Genomic DNA, 25576 nt, shown 5'->3' with positions numbered 1-25576 from the left:
TACTACACAGACCACAAGAGTAAATTTTAACAGGTCTTTACTAGTCGAAGGTCAGGGCTGAACTGCCCAATAAATCATTACACAGCACTTATATACCGGTGTGGTCACCACCGGTATTACAGTATACAGCAGCCAAGATAAAGTAGTGCAACTCTTAAAATAGTTCTCTTAAAGGTGGAACGGTTACATACACCACAATCCTCCCTTTTTAGCTTAACAGTATGTATTCCCCATTAACATAACATAATAACATATATACACAACTTCATGTAAAAACAGTTCACAGATTCAGTCTCTCTGGAGGCTTCCTGACTCGGTCCGGATAACGCCTCGGTGGTGTAGTAGTTTTCGGTGGTGTAGTAGGTTCTTTTGGCAAGGTCGATTTGGCTTGAATGCCAGTGTCGGGTTCATCTGGTTCCAGTATCACCGGATCGGAGGTAGATACTATGGGTATCTCTGCTTCATCATTAGGCGTATAGAGTTGTGGTGTAGGTTGTCCCTTTTCGGATGACTCTATGATCTGGTCAACATGGCGCCTTATTATGCTTTCACCAATGTCCACGGTATACATCAGCGGTCCTAGTCGTGTGCAAATAGTTCCAGGCTGCCATTTCTCAGTACGGTAGTCCCGGGCCAAAACTTGTTGACCTATCTGGAAGGTTCTAGTTGGCCTTTCATTCATGCCTTGAAATTGCCGGTTCTCTACATCCCTTCTGATGTTTGGCTTGATCAAATCCAGCCGGCATCTTAGTCTTCTATTGAAAAACATCATGGCGGGAGTTTGGTTTGTAACCACATGTGTTGCATTCCTGTACGCAAACAAGAAGTTATCTACCTTATGTTGTAGATTTATGTCTTCATTACCCATGGCCTTTATGGCCTTCTTGAAGGTCTGGACAAACCTTTCAGCTAATCCATTGGTGGCGGGATGGTATGGGGCAGACGTGTAGTGCTTAACCCCATTGTTTTTTTAAGAACTTCCTGAATTCTTCGGTCCATTATCAGAACAGATCTGTTCCGGCAGCCCATTCCTGGCAAATATGGTCCTTAATACTGTGATGGTTTTTTCCGTGGTGGTGGAGGACATCTTTATTACCTCCGGCCATTTGGAGTGTGCATCCACCGCGATTAAGAACATTGAGTCCATAAATGGACCAGCAAAGTCGATATGTACCCTTTGCCATGGAGATGAGGGCCACTCCCATGGATGTAGAGGGGCTTGTGGTGAGGCGTTTTGGACCTTCTGGCATCCTAGACAGCTCTTGGTCATTTCTTCGATGTCTCCATCGATACCTGGCCACCACACAAACGCTCTGGCTAGGTTCTTCATTTTCACTCCACCCAGATGCCCCTCGTGAAGCTCCTTTAGCACTTTATGCTGGAGTTTGGGTGGAATCACCACTCTGGATCCACACATCAAAGTTCCTCGGCACACTGACAGCTGTTCTCTTCTTTGCGAGAATGCTGGCAACAGTGGTTCGCCATGTGCTGGCCATCCCTTCACCGTTAAATCATAGACTCGTGAGAGAGTCGGGTCATTTCTCGTTTCCTTTTCAATGGTAGAATTTGTTACTGGTAGACATTCCACTATGGTTGAGTGGAACATCTCCACTGGGTCCACTGTAGGCGCCTCTTCTACCGTTGGCAACGGTAGGCGCGATAAACCGTCAGCATTCCCATGCTGTTTTGATCCTTTGTATTCTATGTCATATTGGTGTGCCCCTAGGAAAAGGGACCACCTCTGTAGCCTTTGCGCTGTCATAATGGGAATGCCCTTTTTAGGGTTGAATATGGATACCAACGGCTGGTGGTCTGTCAGCAGTGTAAACTTCTGGCCCTGCAGGTAATGATTAAACTTCTTTACTCCCCACACCAGGCTGAGAGCCTCCCTATCTATCTGAGCATAGTTGCGCTCAGCGGAGGTCAATGATCTGGATGCAAATGCGACTGGCCTTTCCAAGCCATTTGGCAACTTGTGTGAGAGTACTGCTCCAATACCATAAGGAGAAGCATCACAAGCTAAACGAATAGGTAGCGTTGGGTTGAAATGAGCCAACACTTCCTCTGAGGTGATCAATGCCTTGCTTTTGTGAAAGGCCTTCTTACAGTCCTCGCTCCACTTCCATGGTACTTCTTTCTGCAAAAGAGCATTCAGCGGGTGCAGCACCGTGGATAGATTTGGCAGAAACTTATGGTAATAGTTAATCAACCCTAGGAACGACCTCAACTGGGATACATTTTCCGGAGCGGGAGCCTTCACAACAGCTTCGATCTTGTCAGGTGACTTGTGCAGCCCCTCCTGGTCAATGACATGACCACAGTACGAGATCCGTTTCTGAAAGAACTCACATTTCTGGCGATTAACTCGAAGTCCATATTCCTTCAATCTGGTGAGCACCAGTTTCAAATTTGCAAGGTGTTCCTCATCGTCATCTCCTGTAATCAGGATATCGTCCAAGTAACATTGAGTGTTTGGAATTCCCTGTAATACCTGCTCCATGGCCCTCTGCCAAATTGCTGGAGCCGAAGCCACTCCAAAAACCAGTCTATTATATCGATACAAGCCTCTGTGCGTGTTGATTGAGAGATACTGGCGCGACTCTTCCTCAACTTCCATCTGTAAGTACGCTTGCGCCAGGTCTATCTTGGTGAAGTGTTTCCCGCCAGACAATGAAGCAAAGATATCCTCAATCCGCGGAAGCGGATATTGCACCGTGTGAAGCACTGGATTAACCGTGATCTTGAAGTCTCCACAGATGCGGACCTTCCCCGGTTCCCCTGGCTTGTTACTCGATGAACGCTTCATGACGGGAACAATGGGCATGGCCCACTCACTCCAGTCCACCTTAGACAGTACTCCTGAACGTTCTAGCCCTTCCAGCTCAGCTTCCACAGCAGGTCGTATCGCATAAGGTACCGGTCTGGCTTTGAAAAATGTTGGGTTTGCATGTTCTGCAATCTTGATTTTTGCCTTAATTCCTCTTAGTGTTCCCAGTCCCTGTTGGAACACCTCTTTAGCCTCATCCAATATTCTGGACAATCGTTCAGGTTTGACATCTTTTTTTCCGGAATCTACCGTCATTGCTTTTAGGGAGTGCCAGTCCATATTTATTTTCCTGATCCACTCCCGTCCCAGAAGTGGTGGACCTCCCTCAGGTAGTACATATAAGTCCATTCCTTGGTGTTCTTTGCCCTTGTGTATCACCTTGACTTTTATCTTTCCGATGGAGTATACTCCTTGCCCAGTGTATGTCTGCAATACTATCTCCGTATCCCGTAAGGGAATATGTGTGAATAACCTTTTGTAATCTTGTTTATTCATGACCGTCAACGCTGATCCGGTGTCCAATTCCATCTTCACTTGGACTCCTGCTATCTGCAGTGTGACCCAGATAGTTTGTCGGTCAGCTTCCTTACTCACATTGTGAATTCTCAGACTACCCAGTTCCTTGCTGTTGGAGTCTGAATCCGAATTCTGTTCATCCGAACTCTTCTCAGCCACCTTATGTACCTTTCTGCACTTTTCCTGCGGTGACTTTTTGTTGCTGGTCTTCTTTCCTGACCGGCATACTTTAGCTATGTGACCAAGCTTGCCACATTTTCTACATTCCTGGTTTTTAAACCAGCATTGGTTCTGATCGTGTGTTGTCTTTCCACAACGATAACATTTCATTGTACCCAAAGCCATTTGATCTACGCTGAGTACCGCTGCCTTCAGCTGCATTTCCGCAGTGCCTCTCGCTGCGGCTTCGTGCGATGCTGCAATAGTGGCAGCCTTATCAAGTGTAAGATCATTCTCTTCAAGCAGCCGCTTTTGTGTTCCTTCTTTCGACAATCCACACACGAATTTGTCTCTCAGTGCCTCTGTCAGTCCTTCCCCAAACTGACAGTATTTCGCTAGCTTACGCAGTTCAATTAAATACTCCGCGTTGCTTTCCTCTTTCAGTTGCGTTCTCGCATAAAATTTAAATCGTTCCACTAACATCAGCGGTGTGGGGTTCAAATGATTTCTCAGGACAGCAACAATATTAGCGAAAGCCTGATCCGCCGGTTTAGCTGGTGATAGAAGATGCTTCAATAGCCCGTATGTCTTCGCACCCATTGAGTTTAGTAAGGTTAGTGCTTTATCTTCATCGGATATTTTATTTGCCTTACAATAAATCTCTATGCGTTCTACATACGTGGCCCAATCTTCAACATCGGAATCGAAATCGTTGATGTTACCACGCTTAGGCATCCTCACAATCTTCTTGAGAAACAAAAAGAAATTTTTCTTTTCTTTTTTTTTTTTAAATGGCGGTTTCCCGCACTTGTCTTCTTCCCCCGCCTACAAAAATGGCGGCTTCCCGCGTTTGCCTTTCTCCCCCGCTGGCTGTAATGGCGATTGCCGTATTGCTGCGTTCGGCCCTCCCCAGCGGTTTTCAAATCGTGCCTCCCAGCCCCTCTTGCAGTCCGGTCCTTTCCCCCGGCTGCGGCTGAGTTCTCCGCGGTTTTTTAAAAATTTTCTCCCGCGCCTTACGCTGACCCGGTCGCTGCGCCTCGCGGCCTCGGTAGCTGCCCGGCCTTTTTCACCGGTTGCGGTCGAGCTCTCTCTCGACGCTGTTGCGTCTCCCAGCCCGCTTGCAGCCCGGTCTTTTACACCGGCTGCGTTTGCATTCACCGCGGCTCCCGTGCCTTACGCTGCCCCAGTCTCAGCGCCTCTGGCCCCGACTTCTGTCCGGCTCTTTTCCCCGGCCGTGGTCGAGTTCTCCGCCCTTATATCCTCCGTTTTTCCCTCCCCTACTTCACAGCCAACGTGGCCGACTTGCTGCTCGGCTTACCCACCACCGTGATAGAAGGGATGATCACTGCCTGTTGCTGATGGAAGACTTCGTGTCAGGATTCTTCCTTTGCTCTTCAGACCTGCGTCTTTTCTCAGCAGGATGATGAGGACGGATGCCTCCTCTCAACGCCCGTCAAACTGCCTTGGATGTATCTCTGCCACAGGGTAAGATCGTACTCGTCGCCACTGTTAAGTCTGTGTGTTATAATGAGAATTACTACACAGACCACAAGAGTAAATTTTAACAGGTCTTTACTAGTCGAAGGTCAGGGCTGAACTGCCCAATAAATCATTACACAGCACTTATATACCAGTGTGGTCACCACCGGTATTACAGTATACAGCAGCCAAGATAAAGTAGTGCAACTCTTAAAATAGTTCTCTTAAAGGTGGAACGGTTACATACACCACAGGGGTCAAACACAGCAGTCTGACAATTTAGATTCAGTGGAAGGGTTAAGAGAGGTGGTGGTGAGGTAGAGCTGGGTGTCATCAGCGTACATGTGGAACCTGACGCTGTGTTTTCAGATGATATCGCCAAGGGGCAGCATGTAGATGAGAAATAGAATGGTCCAAGGATAGATCCTTGGGGACTCCAGAGGTAATGGTGTGGGAGAGGGAAGAGAAGCCATTGCAGATGATTCTTTGGCTACGATTCGATAGGTAAGAACAGAACCAGGCAAGGGCAGTTCCATCCAGCTGGACGATGGAGGAGAGGCACTGGAGAAGGATGGTGTGGTCAACCTTGTCGAAGGCTGCAGATAAGTCGAGAAGGATGAGGAGGGATAGTTTACCATGGTCACAGTCACATAGAATGTCATTTGTGACTTTGATGAGGGCCGTTTCGGTACTGTGGCAGGGGAGGGAATCAGACATGGAATTGCAGGAAAGCTGGGCAGGTCTTGCTGTGAAGCGCTCAGTTTCTGATAGATCAAACCAGAACACAGCACATATTGAAATAAGGTTTCTGCCTGTCTGCTGTAATTAGTCATGTCACAACATTGTACGTCTTTCTATCATCAGAATGTGGCACTTTGTAAAGACTGAGGGGGAGAAATTCAGTATCGCCCCATTTGGGGCGCAATTATCGGCCGGGTGCAAAGATTAGCGCCTGGCGCTAATTATCGCCTCTGACTGCAAACTTGGCTTTTATCGCCCCTGGAGGTGATTGGAGCGCTAAATCAGGTGCTTCACACCTGTCTTAAGGTGCAAAGGCCAAGGAGCAAGGCGCTACCTCAGAGCGCTGGCGAAGCTCATGTGATGTCAGTCAGCAATGGAACACAGACACAATGGTGCCGGCCAGTTCTTAAAGGGGGGTTGATCTTGCTCTCCATCCACACCCTGCTCATTGCAGCCTTGAATCTCGGCCTGGAGAGACCTGTACATCAAATCTGCTGGAAAGAACAATGGAGGGGCCCAGGGAAAGAGCTCAGAGTGCAGCCCCCATAGTCTCTTCTAAATCGATACAAGGAAGGGCAAATCAAAATGAACCTGCAAAGTGCTGCTCAGTACCCAAAACTCCTTCACACAGCGTTGAATTTCTCCAGAAGTCTCTCTCTCTCTCTCTCTCTCTCTCTCAGAATGCGTGGTGCAAAAATGTCACCAACAAAAAAAGGCAGGAAGCGGTCGCCTTTAAATAGCGCTCCCCTAGTCCCTTCCTGACTGCAAAACGCTCCCCTCAACCTGTTGTTGCTAGCGGCAGGTGGTAAGGCAGGGGGCGCCACTCAATATCCGGTCCGGGGCGCTACCGGGGCATTGCACACTCGACTGACGTCACGATCTTCCGGCGCAGGAGATCGTGGCGGTAGTGTTTAGCGCCGCCGCAAAATGTCCAGTTAATTTCGTGAGCGGCGCAAACATCGCCGCGCCCGGGTGCTAGTTGCTTTGCGCCCCATCAGCGCCCTCTTAAGGCGCTAACGGGAGGCGCAAACCAACCAAATTTTTCCCCCGAGTCTCAATTTTAATTTTAATTTGCTAAAATGTTTTATTGATTCGCCTTTTTTTTAGTTTTGTGGGTTGACCTGTGACATTTTGTTCTGCTTGTCCACTATACATGTTTTATGTTTAATTATAAATTTGCTTGGCTGGACTATAATGATAAATGCAGACACCAAGACAGCATGTGTAAAAGTCACATTAAGGTATTTGATTGCGCTGTTTGTACATTGTCAAGACCCCGGAGAAGGTACAGAGGAGAATGACCAACTTGATACCCATTCATAGGGCTCTTAGCTTTCAAGGTAGACTTCAGGAGTTCGAGCTATTTTCAGTAGAGAAACACAGCTTTATTGACATGATGATTGGGGTTTTTTAAAATGACGACGGGAATAGATTACATCTAATGGGATAGCTTATTTGAGATGAATAGGAATAGGAGAACTGGAGGTACAAGTACAATATACATATACAAAGAGTTAGATTAGATGTCAGGAAGTATTTCTTTTCCCAGACAGTCATCACCCTCAGGAAGAGATTACTGGAGTATGCAGTGAATATGAAATCACTGCAGTCCTTCAGAAGGGACCGAGACAAGTTTCCAAAGAAGAGGACATAAAAAAGTGGGTTGCCAGGGTAACTGCAAATTACATAGAACGCACAGCACAGAAACAGGCCATTCGGCCCATCTGGCCCATGCTGGTGTTTATGCTCCACATGAGCCTTTTCTCACTCCTCTTCAGCAAACTCTATCAGCATAACCTTCTATTCCTTTCTCCCTTAAGTGGTTATCTAGCTTTCCCTTAAATACATCTGTGCTATTCGCCTCAACCACTCCCTGTGGTAGCAAGTTCCACATTCTAACCACGCTCTGGGTAAAGAAGCTCCTCCTATCTTCTATTTATGGCTCCTAGTTTTGAACTTCCCCACAAGACTTTTGAGATAGGATAATCGTTCATGTTCATATCTGTAAAGCACCATGGACATTCTTTACATTAAAGGTGCTATATAAATGCACAATTTTGTTGAATGACTTGTTCATCTGCTTTTGGTTGAAGGAGGAATGCTGGCCAGGGATCCAGAAAAACACCCTGCTTTTTTTTTCAAATCGCGACACGGGATCTTTTATGTCCTCCCGACAGATCCTTGGTCTAACGTCTCATCCAGTAACGCAGCTCTCCCTCAGCACTACACTGGAAGTGTCAGCCTAGATGATCTGCTCAAGACTCTGGAGTGGGGCTTGAACCCACCATCTCCTGACTCACAGGCGAGAACATAGTCATTGAGCCAAGACTGACACTTACGAATTATTATAAAGACTTCTCACCAGCGCGCTTCTGGTTGATTTGCAGAGCCACCCGTGGTTCATTCTGGAATAAAAGACATGAAGGTCTTAAAAGCAACGCAGTCTGGGTTTGAAGGGTTCCAGAAAGACAGGTTCACCACATTGCCCGAAGTGAGGGACAGAGTGCTCTCCACTGTCGTGTACGCTAAGTGGCGCTACAGCTTGGCCAGACATGTTAACTTTGATGCTGCCTGGTAGGTTTGTGCAACTACAGCATGTTATTTTCATATATGCAATTACAGAATTCTTAATTTAAGGATAACACTCTCACTACTTTTTCCCAATCCCCTGGTGTCTCAAGCCGCCTGCCATTTGTCAACGAGAGTGGAAATCGGTGTTCTCCTTAGAGTAGAGGAGGTCAAGGAGAGATTTATCAGAATGGTGCCAGGGATGAGGGACTTCAGTGATGTGGAGAGACTAGAGAAGCTGGGTTTGTTCTCCTTGGAGCAGAGAAGGTTAACGGAAGATTTAATAGAGATTTTCAGGATTATGAGGGGTTTTGATAGAGTAAGTAAGGAGAAACTGTTTGCTCTGGTGGGTTGGTCAGTAACCAGAGGATACAGATTTAAAATAACAGGCAAAAGAACTAGAGAAGAGATGTGAATTTTTTCTTTAACATGGTGAGTTGTTGTGATCTGGAATACACTGCCTGAAAGGGTGGTAGAAACAGATTCAATAGTAACTTTCAAAATGGAATTGGAAGAGGAAACATTTTCAGGGCTATGGGGAAAGAGCAGGGGACTGGGATGAATTGGATTGTTCTTTCAGAGAGCCAGCTCCAGACACGATGGGCCGAATGGCCTGCTTCTGTGCTGTATCACTCTATGGGGGGAAAATTTGGTACCTTAGCGTCTCCAGTTGGCACCTGGCGGGGGCGCTAATGGGCTGTTGAGGCAGTAGCGCCGTGGCGAGGCGAATCCAGCGGCACACACCAAATTCACCCCCCCCCTCCCCGTAGTGCTGCCGCTATGAGTTAGTGCCGGGAATTTCAGCGCCAGGCAGATCATGACGTCAGTGAACGTGCAATGCTCACTGAGCGCCCGATCTGCCAAATTGAGTATCGCCCCCTGCCTTAGCATCTTGTCCAAACAGTGACAGGGAGAGGAGGCGTCAAGCAGGCAGATGCGACTTAATGAGTCGTAGCTCTCAGGTTAGTGCTGTTTCACTGCTTCCTTGTCAGTTTGACATTGTGCAACAGTTTAAGTCCGTCATTTAAAGGTTGTTTAGTCTCCGGAGTGTTGTGACTACTAAAAATTAGTTACATTTATTCTCACAAAATATCAAAGTGTTGCACTTCCTTACTTTAATGGGGGCTGTATTGACAGTTGACCTCCCCCTCCAGGATCTACAGCAGAGGGAGCGCAGGCGGTGAGAAAGATTGGAACATGTGGCCAGAGGGAGGAGGAGGGCTATCAGAGCTCTCAACAGGGGGTCTTACCCTCCGAGGGTCTTCCAAAAGCAATTCTCCTAAACTAAACCAGGAGCAGTGAACTAGAAGGCTCCGCTTCACCAAGGAGGTGGTCACAGAACTCTGCCACCATCTGCAACCAGACCTCGAGCCTCAGATCAGGATGAGGAACGCTCTCAGCGGCAGTCAAGGTCACCGTGGCCCTCAATTTTTTCACCAGTGGATCCTTCCAGTCTGCAACAGGGGATATAGGTAACATCTCGCAGTTTGCCGTCCATCGCTGCATCTGGGAGGTCACAGAGGCTCTCTACAGTAGGAGAAGGGACTACCTTTCCTTCCCCATCACCAGAGAGAAGCAGGGCGAGCATACATGTGGCTTTGCCAGGATAGCGGGATTCCCCGGAGACAGCTGCCCAATCGCTGTTTCCGCTATTGTTGGCGCTGCGTTTGCGCTTGTTCCACGCCAGCTTCAACGCTTCGGTGTCGGCAAAATGAGCTTCGCAGGAAATTTGGGCGTAAAGCTCCCGGTGCCGCGATCGGTGTAAATGGGATCGAAGCAGTTCCGGGCCCCTCTCTCTGGGCTCACACATGTGAAATGGCTGCCTGGCACTGACACCCATGCAACTGTATGGCACCTTCAGAGGGGTGAGGGGGTTTGTCGGAGAAAACTGGCAGAAAAGTAGGTTTAACCAAGCTTATCTTTTTTCCAGGATTTCCGTGAAGGATTCTATCATCGAGACATTTGCCGGTCCCTATGACACTGGAATATACTCTCCCTCCGTCCAGAACACTCTCTATGATGCTCAGTGCCTCAGTTTGAGCAGAGTTCCGGAGGTCAGTACTTATTTTCAGTAGTTATACGATATCCTATATTTCCGCCTGCACCTTCTGCTTCTCCCACTGTGGATTCCTGCTCATCCCGTGCCCCCCCAGCACTCCACCATTGAAGACCAGTCTCTCAGCCACTAATCTCCCTGTGGAATGACGCCCCCCCCCCCCCCAAATCCCACCTCCCCTCACTCCTTTCCTTCAAAAGCCTGACAATCTTTGCGACCCTGTCTTCTGTGTCCTTGGTCATTGAAGCCTTTATCTTTCCCCTTGAAAAATGCTGTGAGACGTTCTTCTATGTGAGGGGCACTATATCATGGACGTTGTAATATTAACCCCGTTACTGATGAGCTATATTCTGTCCTGCACTCTGTACCTCTTGCCCTTCAACCTTAACTGACCTTTGATTTCCATTCTCCAACGTCTCAAGTATAAAATTTCTCGGTGGTCTTGCCCAGCCTATCTCCGCGACATTGTCCAGCCTTATAATAATGGATCCCGGAAGGGATTACTGTATCATTCGGTATATAGAGTTTATTTCTTTTAAATCAACACAACTTAGCACCCACGTGTCGCTCTAACAATACTAAACAGGGATGTAGTTGAGTCTCCATGATCTAGCTCAGACTGAGCTTCTAAAGACTGCCATGCTAGTGCAGGGAGGTGCCAAGCAGATGCCAATCGCTTCCCCCTCCCCTTTCCAGGGAGGGGAATGGAAATAATCACCCAGGCAACGGTCACAGGATTCCCAGTGGTTTATAGAAACATAGAAATTTACGGCACAGGTGGTCATTTCGGCCCATTGTGTCTGTGCCAGCTGAAAGAGCTCTCCAATTAGTCCCACTTTCCAGCTCTTGAAACCTTCAGTGACTAAAAATGAAGGCCCCACATCAGATTAGTCCTCTGCCTTTTCAGCCTTGGATGGTTCGTTACCACAAGGAGCAAGGACAACAACAGAAGACCAAAAGAAAAGAGGAACATAGGAATAGGAGTAGGCCATTCGGCCCTTCGAGCCTGCTCCGCCATTCAATGAGATCATGGCTGATCATCCAAATTCAGTACCCTGTCCCTGCCTTCTCCCCATATCCCTTTAGCCTCAAGAAATATATCCAACTCTTTCTTGAATATATTTAATGAACTGCCCTCCACCGCCCTCTGTGGCAGAGAATTCCACAGGTTCACCACTCTCTGGGTGAAGAAATTCCTCCTCATTTCAGTCCTAAATGGCTTACCCCTTATCCTTAGACTATGACCCTTGGTTCTGGACTCCCCGGCCATCAGAAACATCCTTTCTGCATCTAGTCTGTCCAGACCTGACAGAATTTTATAGGTTTCGATGAGATCCCCTCTCAATCTTCTAAACTCCAGTGAGTATAAGCCCAATTGACACAATCTCTCCTCGTACGTCATTCCTGCCATCCCAGGTATCAGCCTGGTGAATCTTCGCTGCACTCCCTCCATGGGAAGAACGTCCTTCCTCAGGTAAGGTGACCAAAACTGCACACAATACTCAAGGTGCGGTCTCACCAAGGCCCTGTACAACTGCAGCAAGACATCCTTGTTCTTGTACTCGAACCCTCTTGCTATGAAAGCCAACATACCATTTGCCTTCTTAACCACCTGCTGCACCTGCATGCTTACCTTCAGCGACTGGTGCACAAGAACACCCAGGTCTCTTTGCACTTCCCCTTCTCCCAATCTATTGCCATTCAAATAATAATCTGCCTTCCTGTTTTTGCCACCAAAGTGGATAACCTCACATTTATCCACATTATAGTGCATTTGCCATGTTTCTGCCCAATCACCCAACCTGTCCAAATCGTACTGGAGTTTCATGACGTCCTCCTCACAGCATACACGCCCACCCAGCTTTGTGTCGTCTGCAAATTTGGAGATATTACATCCAATTACCTCGTCCAGATCATTAATATATATTGTGAACAGCTGGGGTCCGAGGACCGATCCTTACGGTACCCCACTAGTCACTGCCTGCCACTCGGAAAAAGACCCGTTTATTCCAACTCTTTGCTTTCTGTCCGCCAACCAGTTCTCTATCCAAGTCAATACCTTGCCCCCAATCCCATGTGCCTTAATTTTGCACGCTAATCTCTTATGCGGGACCTTATCGAAAGCCTTCTGAAAGTCCAAATACACCACATCCACTGGTTCTCCCTTATCTATTTTACCAGTTACATCCTCAAAAAATTCCAGTAGATTAGTCAAGCATGATTTACCTTTTGTAAATCCATGTTGACTTTGTCCGATCCTGTCACTGCTTTCCAAGTGCTCTGCTATTACATCTTTTATAATGGACTCTAGCATTTTCCCCACTACCGATGTCAGGCTTACCGGTCTATAATTCCCCGCTTTTTCTCTGCCACCTTTTTTGAATAGTGGGGTAACATTAGCTACCCTCCAATCCATGGGTACTGTTCCAGAGTCTATCGAGTTCTGGAAGATGACCAGCAATGCATCTACTATTTCTAGGGCCACTTCCTTAAGTACCCTGGGATGTAGATTATCAGGCCCTGGGGATTTATCGGCCTTCAGTCCCATCAATTTTCCTAACACCATTTCCCTACAAATACTGATTTCTTTCAGTTCCACCCTTTCATCAGACCCTATGTTCCGCGGTATTTCTGGGAGGTTATTTATGTCCTCCTTTGTGAAGACAGAACCAAAATATGTATTTAGTTGGTCTGCCATTTCTTTGCTCCCCATTATAAATTCCCCCGATTCTGACTGCAAGGGGCCTACGCTTGACTTCACCAATCTTTTTCTCTTTACATATCTATAAAAGCTTTTAGTCAGTTTTTATGTTCCTTGCAAGCTTACTCTCATATTCTATTTTCCCTTTCTTAATTAATCCCTTTGTCCTCCTTTGTTGAATCCGAAACTGCTCCCAATCCTCAGGATTATTGCTTTTTCTGGCCAATTTGTATGTCCTCTCCTTGGATCTTATGCTATCCCTAATTTCCCTTGTTAGCCACGGTTGAGTCACCTTTTTTGTTTTATTTTTATGCCAAACTGGGATGAACAACTTCTGTAGTTCATCCATTCGGTCTTTGAATGTTTGCCATTGCCTATCCACCGTCAACCCTTTGAGTGCCATTCCCCAATCAATCCTACCCAACTCGCTCCTCAGACCATTGTAGTTTCCTTTATTTAAATTGAGGACCCTAGTTTCTGAGTCAACTACTTCATTCTCCATCTTAAATGAAGAATTCGATCATATTATGATCGCTCCGACCCAAGGGGCCTCGTACAACAAGATTGCTAATTAATCCTTTCTCGTTACATAATACCCAGTCTAAGATGGCCTGATCTCTGGTTGGTTCCTCGACATATTGGTGCAGGAAACCATCCCGTAAACACTCCAGGAATTCCTCCTCCACAGTATTGTTACTAATTTGGTTAGCCCAATCTATATGTAGATTAAAGTCACCCATGATGACTGCTGTGCCCTTATTGCACGCTTCTTTAATTTCCCTTTTAATGCCATCCCCAACCTCCGCCTTACTGTTTGGAGGTCTATATACCACTCCCAATAATGTTTTTTTCCCCTTAGTATTTCTCAATTCTACCCATACAGATTCCACCTCATCAGAGCTAATATCCTTCATTACAATTGTGTTAATCCCTTCTGCTACCCCTCCTCCCTTTCCTTTTTGCCTATCTTTCCTGAATATCGAATACCCCTGGGTGTTGAGTTCCCAGTCTTGGCCGTCCTTGAGTCACGTTTCCGTAATCCCAACCAAATCATATCCGTTTACCTCTATTTGCGCAGCCAATTCATCCACCTTATTACAAATGCTCCTTGCATTAAGACACAAAGCGTTCAGGCTTGTTTTTTTAACGCTCTTAGACCTATTAGAATTATTATTTACTGTGGCCACATTTGATTTAAACCGTTGATTTCTCTGACTGCCACTTTTGTTTTTCTCCTTCCTATCTTTTGCTTTTATCCTTGTTTCCCTTTCCTCTGTCTCCCTGCTCAGGTTCCCAACCCCCTTCCATTTTAGTTTAAACCCTCCCCCACAGCACGAGCAAACACTCCCCCGAGGACATCGGTTCCAGCCCTGCCCAGGTGCAGACCGTCCGGTTTGAACTAGTCCCACCTCCCCCAGAACCGGTTCCAATGTCCCAGGAACTTGAATCCCTCCCCCTGGCACCATTCCTCTAGCCACGTATTCAGCTGAAGTATCCTTCTATTTCTACTCTGACTAGCACGTGGCATTGGTAGCAATCCTGAGATTACTACCTTTGAGGTCCTGTTTTTTAATTTACCTCCTAACTCCCTATATTCCGCTTTTAGGACCTCATCCCGCTTTTTACCTATATCGTTGGTGCCTATATGCACGACAACTGGCTGTTCACCCTCCCCTTCCAAGATGTTCTGCAGCCACTCGGAGACATCCTTGACCCTTGCACCAGGGAGGCAACACACCATCCTGGAGTCTCGTTTGCGGCCGCAGAAACGCCTATCTATTCCCCTTACAATTGAATCCCCTATTACTATAGCTCTACCACTCTTTTTCCTCCCATTCTGTGTAGCAGAGCCACCCCTGGTGCCAGGAAGTTGGCTGCTGCTGCCTTCCTCTGATAAGCCATCCCCCCCCCCCAACAGTACTCAAAGTGGTATATCTGTTGGAGAGGGGGATGGCCACAGGGGACCCCTGCACTACCTGCCTGCGCCTAGTACTCTGCCTGTTGGTCACCCGTTCCCTTTCTTCCTGTCCAACCTCTACCTGCAGTGTGTCCAACTCCGTAAACATGCTATTCACGATGTCCCGAGCATCGTGAACGCTCCAGTATGCATCCAATCGCAGCTCCAGCGCCGCAATGCGGTCTGTCAGTAGCTGCAGCTGGGTGCACTTCCTGCACACGTAGTTGTCAGGGACACAGGAAGTGTCCGAGTTCCCACATCTCGCAGGAGGAGCAGATCACAGGGCCGGGCTGTCCTGCCATGACTTATGCTTTAATTAATTGAGTTTAAATTAAATCAATCAATCCCACTAATTGCACTAGTTAAATAGTTTACCAACAGTCCCCACTACACCAGAGAGACATTAGAAACTATAAAACAGAGTTAAAGTTTTAAAGAGAGAAATACTCACCAACCAATCACTTACCTGCTTCCTGCTGACATCACACTTGGATTACTTTTTACCTCTCTCCCGGAACCTGGATTGGTCGGGCCTCTGGTGATCCCTCGCAGGTCTGCTGCCTCTCTGGTCTCGGGGCTCTGGGCCTCGCTGCCTCGGGCTGTTCCTTTTATCCTCCGCCGCCTCTGGTGATCCCTCGCAGGTCTGCTGCCTCTCTGGTCTCGGGGCTCTGGGCCTCGCTCTGCTCCTTTTATCCTCCGCCGCCTCTGGTGCTCCCTCGCAGGTCCTCTGCCTCTCCGGTCTCGGGGCTGTATCTTAATTCCATCTAGCTGTCTTGATTCCATAATCCTTAATACCCTTGACATCAGTAGTAGGGAAAATGCTAGAATCTATTATTACAGACATGGTAACAGGGCACTTAGAAAATAATAATAGGATTGGGCAGAGTCAACACGAATTTATGAATGGGAAATCGTGCTTGACAAATCTACAGGAAACTCTTTCGTATCCGGCACTGACGAGACCGGGATGGCGCTGGTTGATTAAAAATTCCGGATAACGGAGAGGTATATCTACCGAGGCTATTTTTAACAAAAATAAAAAAATCAAGAAACGTGCAGTATAATTGGGTACTCACCTACAGAGACTTCCGACAGCGCCAAGAAGCCGAGTAGTGACAGTTTGGAGAACTACCCCCACTGACTAACTCGGCCACCGCGGGAGACTCGGACTCGGCAACATTTCCGGTTATTGAGGTGTTGTTTTCGGAGTGAGAATTTTGCCGGTTATTAGAGAATTCCGGATATTTAGGTGCCGTTTAAACGAGAGATTCCTGTATTAGATTTTTTGAGGTTGTAACTAGCAGAATAGATAAGGGGGAACCAGTGGATGTGGTGTATTTGGATTTTCAGAAGGCATTCGATAAGGTGCCACACAAGAGGTTATTAAACAAAATTAAGGCACAAAGCCACAAAGACCAGAGGCTGGTGCTGATCTAGTTGATCCCAGTTGGGTTACGACAGTCGCCCTGAATGCTCCTGGTTGCTATTCAGCGGCCACCTGCTAGAAATTGCACAATGAGTGAGGGCAGGATCAGGCACGGATGTGAAGCTCTCCATGAGGAATCGCCCGCCAAGTTTCACCATCTAGACTGACACACCAAGGAAGAAAACTCTTTCTGCCTCATTCACGCCTCTCTGAAATCAAAGATTTATATTAGCAATGGAGTTTACAACTTGGTAACTGTTCTTCTGCATTCGCATTGTCTGTACCATTCTGAAGTAATTCAAACCTCTTACCAACTCCCCATAGACCTCCCCAGATAGATCCCTACAACAGTTTCTCTTGATGATATGAATACATAATCCCAAAACTGGAATGCAGTTTAAAATGTCCAATGTTCATGGTGCATTTATATTGAAAACCAAATGGCTTTTCAAACTAGGCAGAGTTTTGCAAAATATATGTATTGTATACACGTCTCCAATATTGTAATGCATTTTTCCAAAAATCTCAAAAGATAGGTCATTAAAAGATATATGTTAGTGTGTATTGATCCTTCAAGATAGATCACCAGTCTATAATGTGTACCTTTGTATTTCTATGTTTTTTTTTAGATGGAAGAGATCGAAATAGTTATGCCAAATAAGCATTACTTCACAATCGATATGACAAAGTTTGGAATTCATAACAATGATGAGGTAAGCTGTGTAGAAGAATATATGTAAGAAGTCACACAACACCAGGTTATAGTCCAACAGCTTTATTTGAAATCACAAGCTTTTGGAGCGCTGCTTCTTCGTCAGGTGAAGTGGAGAGATGCATATAGGCACAGCATATATAGTCAGAGAATACTGCCAAATTACAGGTAATCTTTCTAACTGCTCTTTATCACACCTCGGCAGAGAGATAATCACAGCAATCAAAGGTGTGAATGGTGTCCAAACAGGGCAGTCAGGAAAACATTACATCAAAGAACAATGAGGTGGGGTCACAGGGGGTCAAATGTTGCAGATGCTGGGGTCTGTATGAAAAACAAAAAACAAACAAAAAACTATTTTTTTGCTGGAAATCACAGCAGGTCCAGCCGCATCTGTGTAGCGAGAACAAGCCAACGACGACTCGAGTCTGGATGACTCTACGTCAGGTGGGGTAGAATAATATAGTTTTGGGTCAAGTGCAAGTCTGTCGGACTTCAAAGTGTCAAACATATTGAAAAAATGGGAAAGGCATTTATTTCAGGCTGGTTTCTTCTGCCCTGAAGCACCCTCCAATTTGCAAACCTCCCACCAACAGCAATTAACACTATGCTTGCTTTTGAAGTGAGATGTGGTGGCCTTAAAGGGCAGGCTAGATGAAAGACAGATTCGAGTTAGCGACGGAATAGTGCATTGCATGCTATCTGGTATAACAATGGTGTAAGTCGTTATAAAACAGTGTATCATCTGACATACTAGGAGCAGCGCTACAGAGGATCTGCGTCAAGCCTGTAAAATATCATTGCAATGTAATATAATGTTTGGGTGTGCTTGGAGCAGCTACAGATTGCAAACTAGCAGACAGCGAGATTTGACCTCAGTTGACTCACAGTAAAAAGAATTTCATCAATGCATGAAGCTCTCTGACATTTACATCAATTAACGAATTCAAATTCTGATGTCCATATTTTCATCTGCTTTAGGTTATGCTGCCTGTGGATAACCCCTCCGGTAATATTATGGGCACGGTACGAAAGAAGCTTGCATCCAAACTGTAGCAGCTCCCGACAGAAGATGGTCAGAGTAATGGGCACAGCAAGATCAAACATCTATGTATTACGTTTGATTCAGAAGCTCAAGAAACCGGTCAAAAAAAAAAATCAAAGCTCTCATGGTAAAAAGCAAATGGAAAAAGGTTCGGTCACTGAAGGTTAAATATTGAACCTTTGCTGATGTGCTGTATTTCTCTCTCTTCGAGATTTGTATTTCTCTCTCTCACCATGATTTGTAACTATACATTTTAACGTTGGAATAAACAGGTCCATCTGTGCTGCATTAGTTGATCTACAATCCAAGTCTCCTGGGTTGGGACAGAATGAACTATATATATATATATATAAAATATATATATATATATATGTGTGGATGTCATTAATGCTCAGGATCAGGGGCCACAAATACCTGACACTTTATAGAAGAGAAAGATCCCAAGGGGTTTTACAAAGGAGCCAATTAGACAACGAGCAGGGGGTAGAGAAGGTGGTGAAAGGCGTGGGCAAAGTGCTTGAGGAGACTTTTAAGGTGGAGAGACAGGGCAAGCTCGAGGGATTAGGATGGGGGGGGGGGAAGGAGGAGGAGCCATGGATGTCCAGCAATTAAAAATTCAGAAGAGTGGAGTGTGTGCACTGGGTTTAGTTCTGGAGGAGGTTATAGAGGTAAGGTGGAGTGAATTCCAAATTAGGATAAAGATTCTGATATCAATGGTGTGGGGATTGAGGAGCCAGTGGATGAGAGCGAGGACAGGACTGGTTGCCTTGATAAAACAGTTTATCAACATTTACTGTCTTCACAGAAGGTGTGGTGTGGAGATGCCGGTGTTGGACTGGGGTGGACAAATGTAAGAAGTCACACAACACCAGGTTATAGTCCAACAGTTTTATTTGAAATCACAAGCTTTCGGAGCGCTGCTCCTTCATCAGGTGAAGTGGAGAGATGCCTATAGACACAGATTATATAGTCAGAGAATAATGCCAGATGATTACAGGTAATCTTTCTAACTGCCATTTATCACACCTCGGCAGAGAGATAATCACAGCAATCAAAGGTGTGAATGGTGTCCAAACAGGGCAGTCAGGAAAACATTACATCAAAGAACAATGAGGTGGGGTCACAAGGGGTCAAATGTTGCAGATGCTGGGGTCTGTATGAAAAACAAAAAACAGACAAAAAACATTTTTCCCGCTGGAAATTACAGCAGGTCCAGCCGCATCTGTGTAGAGAGAACAAGCCAACGACGACTCGAGTCTGGATGACCCTACGTCAGGTGGGGTTACATGTAGCGTGACATGAACCCAAGATCCCGGTTGAGGCTGTCCTCATGAGTGCGGAACTTGGCTATCAGTTTCTGCTCTACGATTTTGCGTTGTCGTGTGTCTCGAAGGCTGCCTTGAAGAATGCTTACCTGAAGATCGGAAGCTGAATGTGCTGGACTGCTGAAGTGTTCCTCGACTGGGAGGGAACACTCCTGCCTGCCGATTGTTGCGCGGTGTCCGTTCATCCGTTGTCGCAGTGTCTACATGGTCTCGCCGATGTACCATGCTCCGGGGCATCCTTTCCTGCAACGTATGAGGTAGACAACGTTGTCCGAGTCACATGAGTATGTACCATGTACCTGGTGGGTGGTGTCCTCATGTGTGATGATGGTATCTGTGTTGATGATCTGGCATGTCTTGCAGAGGTTGCCGTGGCAGGGTTGTGTGGTGTCGTGGTCGCTGTTCTCCTGAAAGCTAGGTAATTTGCTGCGAACGATGGTCTGTTTGAGGTTAGGCAGCTGTTTGAAGGCGAGTAGTGGAGGCGTGGGGATGGCCTTAGCTAGGTGTTCGTCGTCATCGATGACATGTTGAAGGCTGCGAAGAACATGGCGTTGTTTCTCCGCTCCGGGGAAGTACTGGACGACGAAGGGTACTCTGTTGGCTGTGTCCCGTGTTTGTCTTCTGAGGAGGTCAATGCGATTTTTTGCTGTGGCCCGTCGGAACTGTCGATCGACGAGTCGAGCGTCATATCCCGTTCTTACGAGGGCATCTTTCAGCGTCTGTAGGGGTCCATCGCGTTCCTCCTTGTCTGAGCAGATCCTGTGTATTCGCAGGGCTTGTCCATAGGGGATGATAGCAAAATACTGCAGATGTTGGAAATCCAAAATAACAACAGAAAATGCTGGAAAAACTCAGGTCAGGCAACATCCGTGGAGAGAAATTTGAGTTGACGTTTCGGGTCGAACCCTTCTTCAAAACTGGAAAGAAAAGAAAATAGATCGAAGGCAGGGCTGCGATCAGACAAAAGAAGTGAAAGAAACAAAAGAAGTAAAAGAGCTAGACGAGATGGTAATAGGCTGAGATTAGGTGTAAAGTGTGCTGGCAGGGCAAGAAATAGCTGCCAGGTGTGAGAGAGAAACAAAAGGAAAGGGGGGAGGGGGGGGGAAAGGAGTGGAAAAATTACAAGCCGAGGTTATGATCTGAAATTGTTGAACTCGAGATTGAGTCTGGAAGGCTGCAGAGTGCCTAATCAGAAGATGAGGTGCTGTTCCTCGAGTTTACGTTGAGCTTCTGTGGAACAATACAAGAGGCCAAGGACAGTGAGGTCCGAGTGGGAATGGAGCGGTGAATTAAAATGACAGGCGACCGGAAGCTCGGGGTCACCCTTACGGACTGAACGGAGGTGTTCCGCAAAGCGGTCACCCAATCTGCGTTTGGCCTCCCCAATGTAGAGGAGACCGTATCGTGAGCAGCGAATACAGTATACTAGATTGCGAGAAGTACAAGTAAATCGCTGTTTCACCTGGAAGGGGTGTTTGGGGCCCTGGACAGTGGGAAGGGGGGAGGTATAGGGGCAGTGTTACATCTCCTCCGCTTGCAAGGGAAGGTGCCAGGCGAAGGGCTGTTTGGGGTGATAGAGGAGTGGACTAGGGTGTCTCAGAGGGAGCGGTCCCTACGGAATGCTGAAAGGGGAGGGGAGGGGAAGATACGTTTGGTGGTGGGATCACTTTGGAGGTAGTGGAAATGCCGGAGGATGATCCGTTGAATGTGGAGGCTGGTGGGGTGAAAGGGGAACCCTATTGTGGTTCCGGGAGGGAGGGGCAGGGGTGAGGGCAGAAGTGCGGGAGATAGAACTGACACGGTCGAGGGCAGTGTCAACCACGGTAGAGGGGAATCCTCGGTTGCGGAAAAAGGAAGACATGTCTGAAGCACTGGTGTGGAAGGTGGCATCGTCGGAGCAGATACGGTGGAGACGGAGAAACTGGGAGAATGGAATAGACTCCTTACAGGAAGCAGGGTGGGAGGAAGTGTAGTCCAGGTAGCTGTGGCAGTCAGTGGGCTTGTAGTGAATATTGGTCGATATTCTTTAACGTGGTTAGGGTGGAAGCTGGAGAAGTGGAGCATCCTGAGGTTGTCCGTGGGCTTGCGGTAGAGTGAAGTGCTGAGGTGTCCATCTTTGATGGAGATTCGTGTGTCCAAGAATGAAACCGATTCTGAGGAGTAGTCCATGGTGAGTTTGATGGTGGGATGGAACTTGTTGATGTTATCGTATAGTCTTTTCAGTGATTCTTCGCAAGACCTGTATCTCAGCACCTTACAGAAAAGGGGGAAAAGTTGCTTTGAACTCTCTACTCACTCTAATCTATCTCTTCAGAACTTGTAGCTTTCCATTCTCAGTTCCAACCCTGACATCGTCATCAAACCTGCTGACAGAGTGCTGTTGTTCTCTTGCGGAAGGACCTCAACCTGCCGGAGACTGAATCCCGATGACTCATCCTATCTCCTGGACGACAGCCCCATCACTGCACACTTAGTCGTTGTTTCCCAGACTGACGTCATCTCTCCCATTACCTCCAACATCATTGTTTCCCCAAGAAAGACATGCATTATTTATCCAGCGCCTTTCACCACCTCAGCACATTACAGCCAATGAAGTACTTTTGTAGTCGCTGTTGTAATGTAGAAAACGCAGCAGCCAATTTGCGCACAGCAAGATCCCACTAACAGCAATGCAAGAATGTGCACACAACCTGTTTCTACCTCCTCCCGAGATACAAAAACATGACGGTCCCAACAAACCGATAATTTCTGCACTTCTTAACTAATTTTGTCCCACTTAACTAATTTTCTCTTATCTTGACTCTCCTTACCCCGCCACGTACAATCCCAACCCACCTACATTCACGACTCCTCTGATGCCCACTGCAGCTTTAATGATTCTTAGATTCTCCAGCCCCAATTGTTTCCTTTTGGTCACGCAGTCCCTCTACACCTGCATCCCTCCCAGGATTCCCCTGGCTGGAGTGTCTAAAACTAGGGGGCACAGTCTCAGGATAAGGGGGCGACCATTTAAGGCTGAGATGAGGAGGAATTTCTTCACTCAGAGGGTTGTGAATCTTTGGAATTCTCTGCCCCAGAGGGCTGTGGATGCTGAGTCTTTGAGTATATTCAAGGCTGAGCTAGATAAATTTTTGGACTCATGGGATGTGGAGATCGGGTGAGAAAGTGGAGTTGAGGTCGATGATCAGCCATGATCTCATTGAATGGCGGAGCAGGCTCGAGGGGCCGTATGGCCGACTCCTGCTCTTATTTCTTATGTTCTTATAATGTCTGGGTCTTCTACTTACTCCTTTAACAGCAGCCCAAGCAGTCACTGTCCATCACCTCTCTTCCCCACCTGGCTAAACTAGTCCACAGCTTGAACAACTTTTCTTATAATATTACTCACCTCCTCCAGATAAAAGGTGTAATTAAGGAAACGCATATGGTTGCCGGCTATGCCTGTCTTTTTGTAGAATATGTGGAAGACCCAATCCTACTTGGGCCCCACTCCTGCCTTCCCCTGTTACACTGATTATTGAAACATAGAAAATAGGAGCAGGAGTAGGCCATTCGGCCCCTCGAGCCTGCTCCGCCATTTAATGAGATCATGGCTGATCATCCAAATTCAGTACCCTGTCCCTGCTTTCTCCCCATATCCTTTGATCCCTTTAGCCTTAAGAAATATATCCAACTCCTTCTTGAATATATTTAATGAATTGGCCTCCACTGCCTTCTGTGGTAGAGAATTCCACAGGTTCACCACTCTCTGGATGAAGAAATTCCTCCTCATCTCTGTCCTAAATGGCCTACCCTTTATCCTTAGACTGTGACCCCTGGTTCTGGACTCCCCGGCCATCGGGAACATCCTTCCTGCATCTAGTCTGTCCAGTCCTGTCAGAATTTTATAAGTTTCAATGAGATCTCCTCTCACTCTTCTAAACTCCAGCGAGTACAAGCCCAATCGACCCAATCTCTCCTCATATGTCATTCCTGCCATCCCAGGTATCAGCCTGGTGAATCTTCGCTGAACTCCTTCCATGGCAAGAACATCCTTCCTCAGATAAGGAATTGTGTTGATGCTGCTCCCTACTCTTGAGAATTTCATCAACAATGCGTCTAAATTTTGCACATCCTTTGCCTTTATGTGGTTTGCCTCTGGCAACAGACATGCCACAGATTATCTACTACAGACCTACCGACTCCCGCAACTAGCCTGCATCTTCTCAGCTGGATCCTGTGGAAACACTGGACCTGAAATTGAGGTCGGAGGCCTCCCGCGGGCGAGTGCCTCCAATCCGCAAGTAAAGCGCGCACCTACCTGGCGCCTCCGTATCTTTGGACTCTTGCGGTCCTGCGGGTGCAGGCCTGCGTAAAGGCTCACGTATCCCAGGGGCGCAGGCGGTTCACAAGCATCCCTGGGATCACGTGGGCCGGCCCAACCAATCAGAAAGGGGATCCCCATTATGCTTATAGGGATTCTATTTATGTACGGAATCCCCATAAGATTAATAGGAATGACATAAAAAACACTTGCACGCAACCTAAAGAAAAATAAACCACATGTCTAAAATGAATAAAAATACAATTTAAAGATTTAAAACAAAAATTTAATTTTTTGAAAAATAAATGTAAACATTTTTAAAAGGGGCCAAAAACAACCTAAACTAATTTTAATGATTTTATAAAATCATTTTAACATTCAAAAATTTTATTTTAATATTTATTTTCACCCTTACGCTGGTAAAAGGCGGCCCTATGCCTGCTTTTACCGGGTGCAAGGGTTTTGTGGGCATTCGCTGGGCAAATAGCCCAACTCCCCGCCCGCGGATGTCCACTTCCTGCGCATGGGGAGGATCTGTCGAGCTGAAACTTGACAGATCGCAGGTTTCGGGTTTTCACGCATGTGCAGCGCAGGCGGAAACCGGGAACTTGCGGGGCACTTGCGACCGCGTACGCAATCCTTCCGCTGTCTTGCTCTAATGTCTCCAATTTCGGCCCCAGAGCTTTGGAAATGCCCTCTTCCATCAGCTGACATTTCCCTTCCACTGCGGTGAACCGGATCGAGTTTCCCCACCCCGTTCCCCAGGTGTCTGCTCTTACCTCCCCTTACCCTAAACAATAACACCAGGGACTCCCTCTTGTCCTTACCTTCTGTCCCACCAGCCTCCACATTCATCATCACCTTGCATTATTTCTGCCAACCACAAAACAATCCAACCAGTAAGCATATCTTCTCCCCTCGTTTCCCAAAGTGACCATTCCCTCTGGGAACATAGAAACAGGAGGAGGCCATTCAGCCCTTTGAGCCTTTTCTGCTATTCAATTAGATAATGGCTGATTTGCATTTTAACTCCATCTACCCCTCTGGGATACCCTTGTTCACTATTCAGCCACCTCCACTAAAAGCGGACCTTCCCTGGTACCTTTCTGTGTCGACCCTTCGTCAGAACATAGTGCGAGCGGGAGTCTGCTCCTGTGGCGATAGCCTCTTGTGTTCATCTTTTCGGGAATGGCTGACCTCGTTTGTCTTGCAAATGATTTCAAATTTAGTTTCAGACTTGAAGCATTTGAAGTTTCTTTTCCTCTCCAATGTCCCCATTTTCCCACCTCTTCACTTGTATGGGTCGATTTGCAAATTCTTTAACAGCTTTCTATCACCTCATCCATGATCTTTTTACATTATCAAACAGATTCTGTTAAGCAGTTTGCAGGTCACGGGAACAGTAGCATAGCGGTTATGTTACCGGGCTAGTAATATCCAGAGGCCTGGACTAATGATCCAGAGACGGGAGTTCAAATCCGGGGAATTTAAATTCAGTTAATTAAATAAATCTGGAATAAAAAGCTAGTATCAGTAATGGTGACCATGAAACTACCGGATTGTCGTAAAAACCCATCTGGTTCACTAATGTCCTTTAGTGAAGGAAATCTGCCGTCCTTACCTGGTCTGGCCTATATGTGACTCCAGACCCACAGCAATGTGGCTGACTCTTAACTGCCCTCTGAAATGGCCTAGCAAGTCACTCAGTTGTAACTAACCGCTACAAAAAAACAATGGCCCAGAAATTTGGGTCGGGGGCTT

The 25576-nt window shown here is 46.8% G+C and overlaps 1 protein-coding gene across 3 annotated transcripts in view; it reads left to right on the top strand.

Moving 5' to 3' along the window:
* The window catches only part of uox (urate oxidase), a 43658-nt gene extending 25183 nt beyond the window's left edge, over window positions 1-18475 (top strand). For all 3 annotated transcript variants that reach the window (XM_085983508.1, XM_085983510.1, XM_085983509.1), the window contains exons 5-8: window positions 8110-8296; window positions 10221-10344; window positions 17060-17143; window positions 18124-18475. In XM_085983508.1, coding sequence (XP_085839634.1) covers window positions 8110-8296; window positions 10221-10344; window positions 17060-17143; window positions 18124-18198 — 470 coding nt within the window. In that variant the 3' untranslated portion in view covers window positions 18199-18475. The remainder of the gene's footprint in view (window positions 1-8109; window positions 8297-10220; window positions 10345-17059; window positions 17144-18123) is intronic.
* Window positions 18476-25576: the final 7101 nt, after the last annotated feature.

Source organism: Somniosus microcephalus, chromosome 3 (assembly GCF_052327205.1).
Source record: "Somniosus microcephalus isolate GS21.2 chromosome 3, FLI_Smic_1.0, whole genome shotgun sequence".
In the NCBI taxonomy this organism is placed as follows: domain Eukaryota; kingdom Metazoa; phylum Chordata; class Chondrichthyes; order Squaliformes; family Somniosidae; genus Somniosus; species Somniosus microcephalus.
Note: the sequence above shows the minus strand (reverse complement) of the source record. Positions and strands in the feature narration are given on the sequence as shown.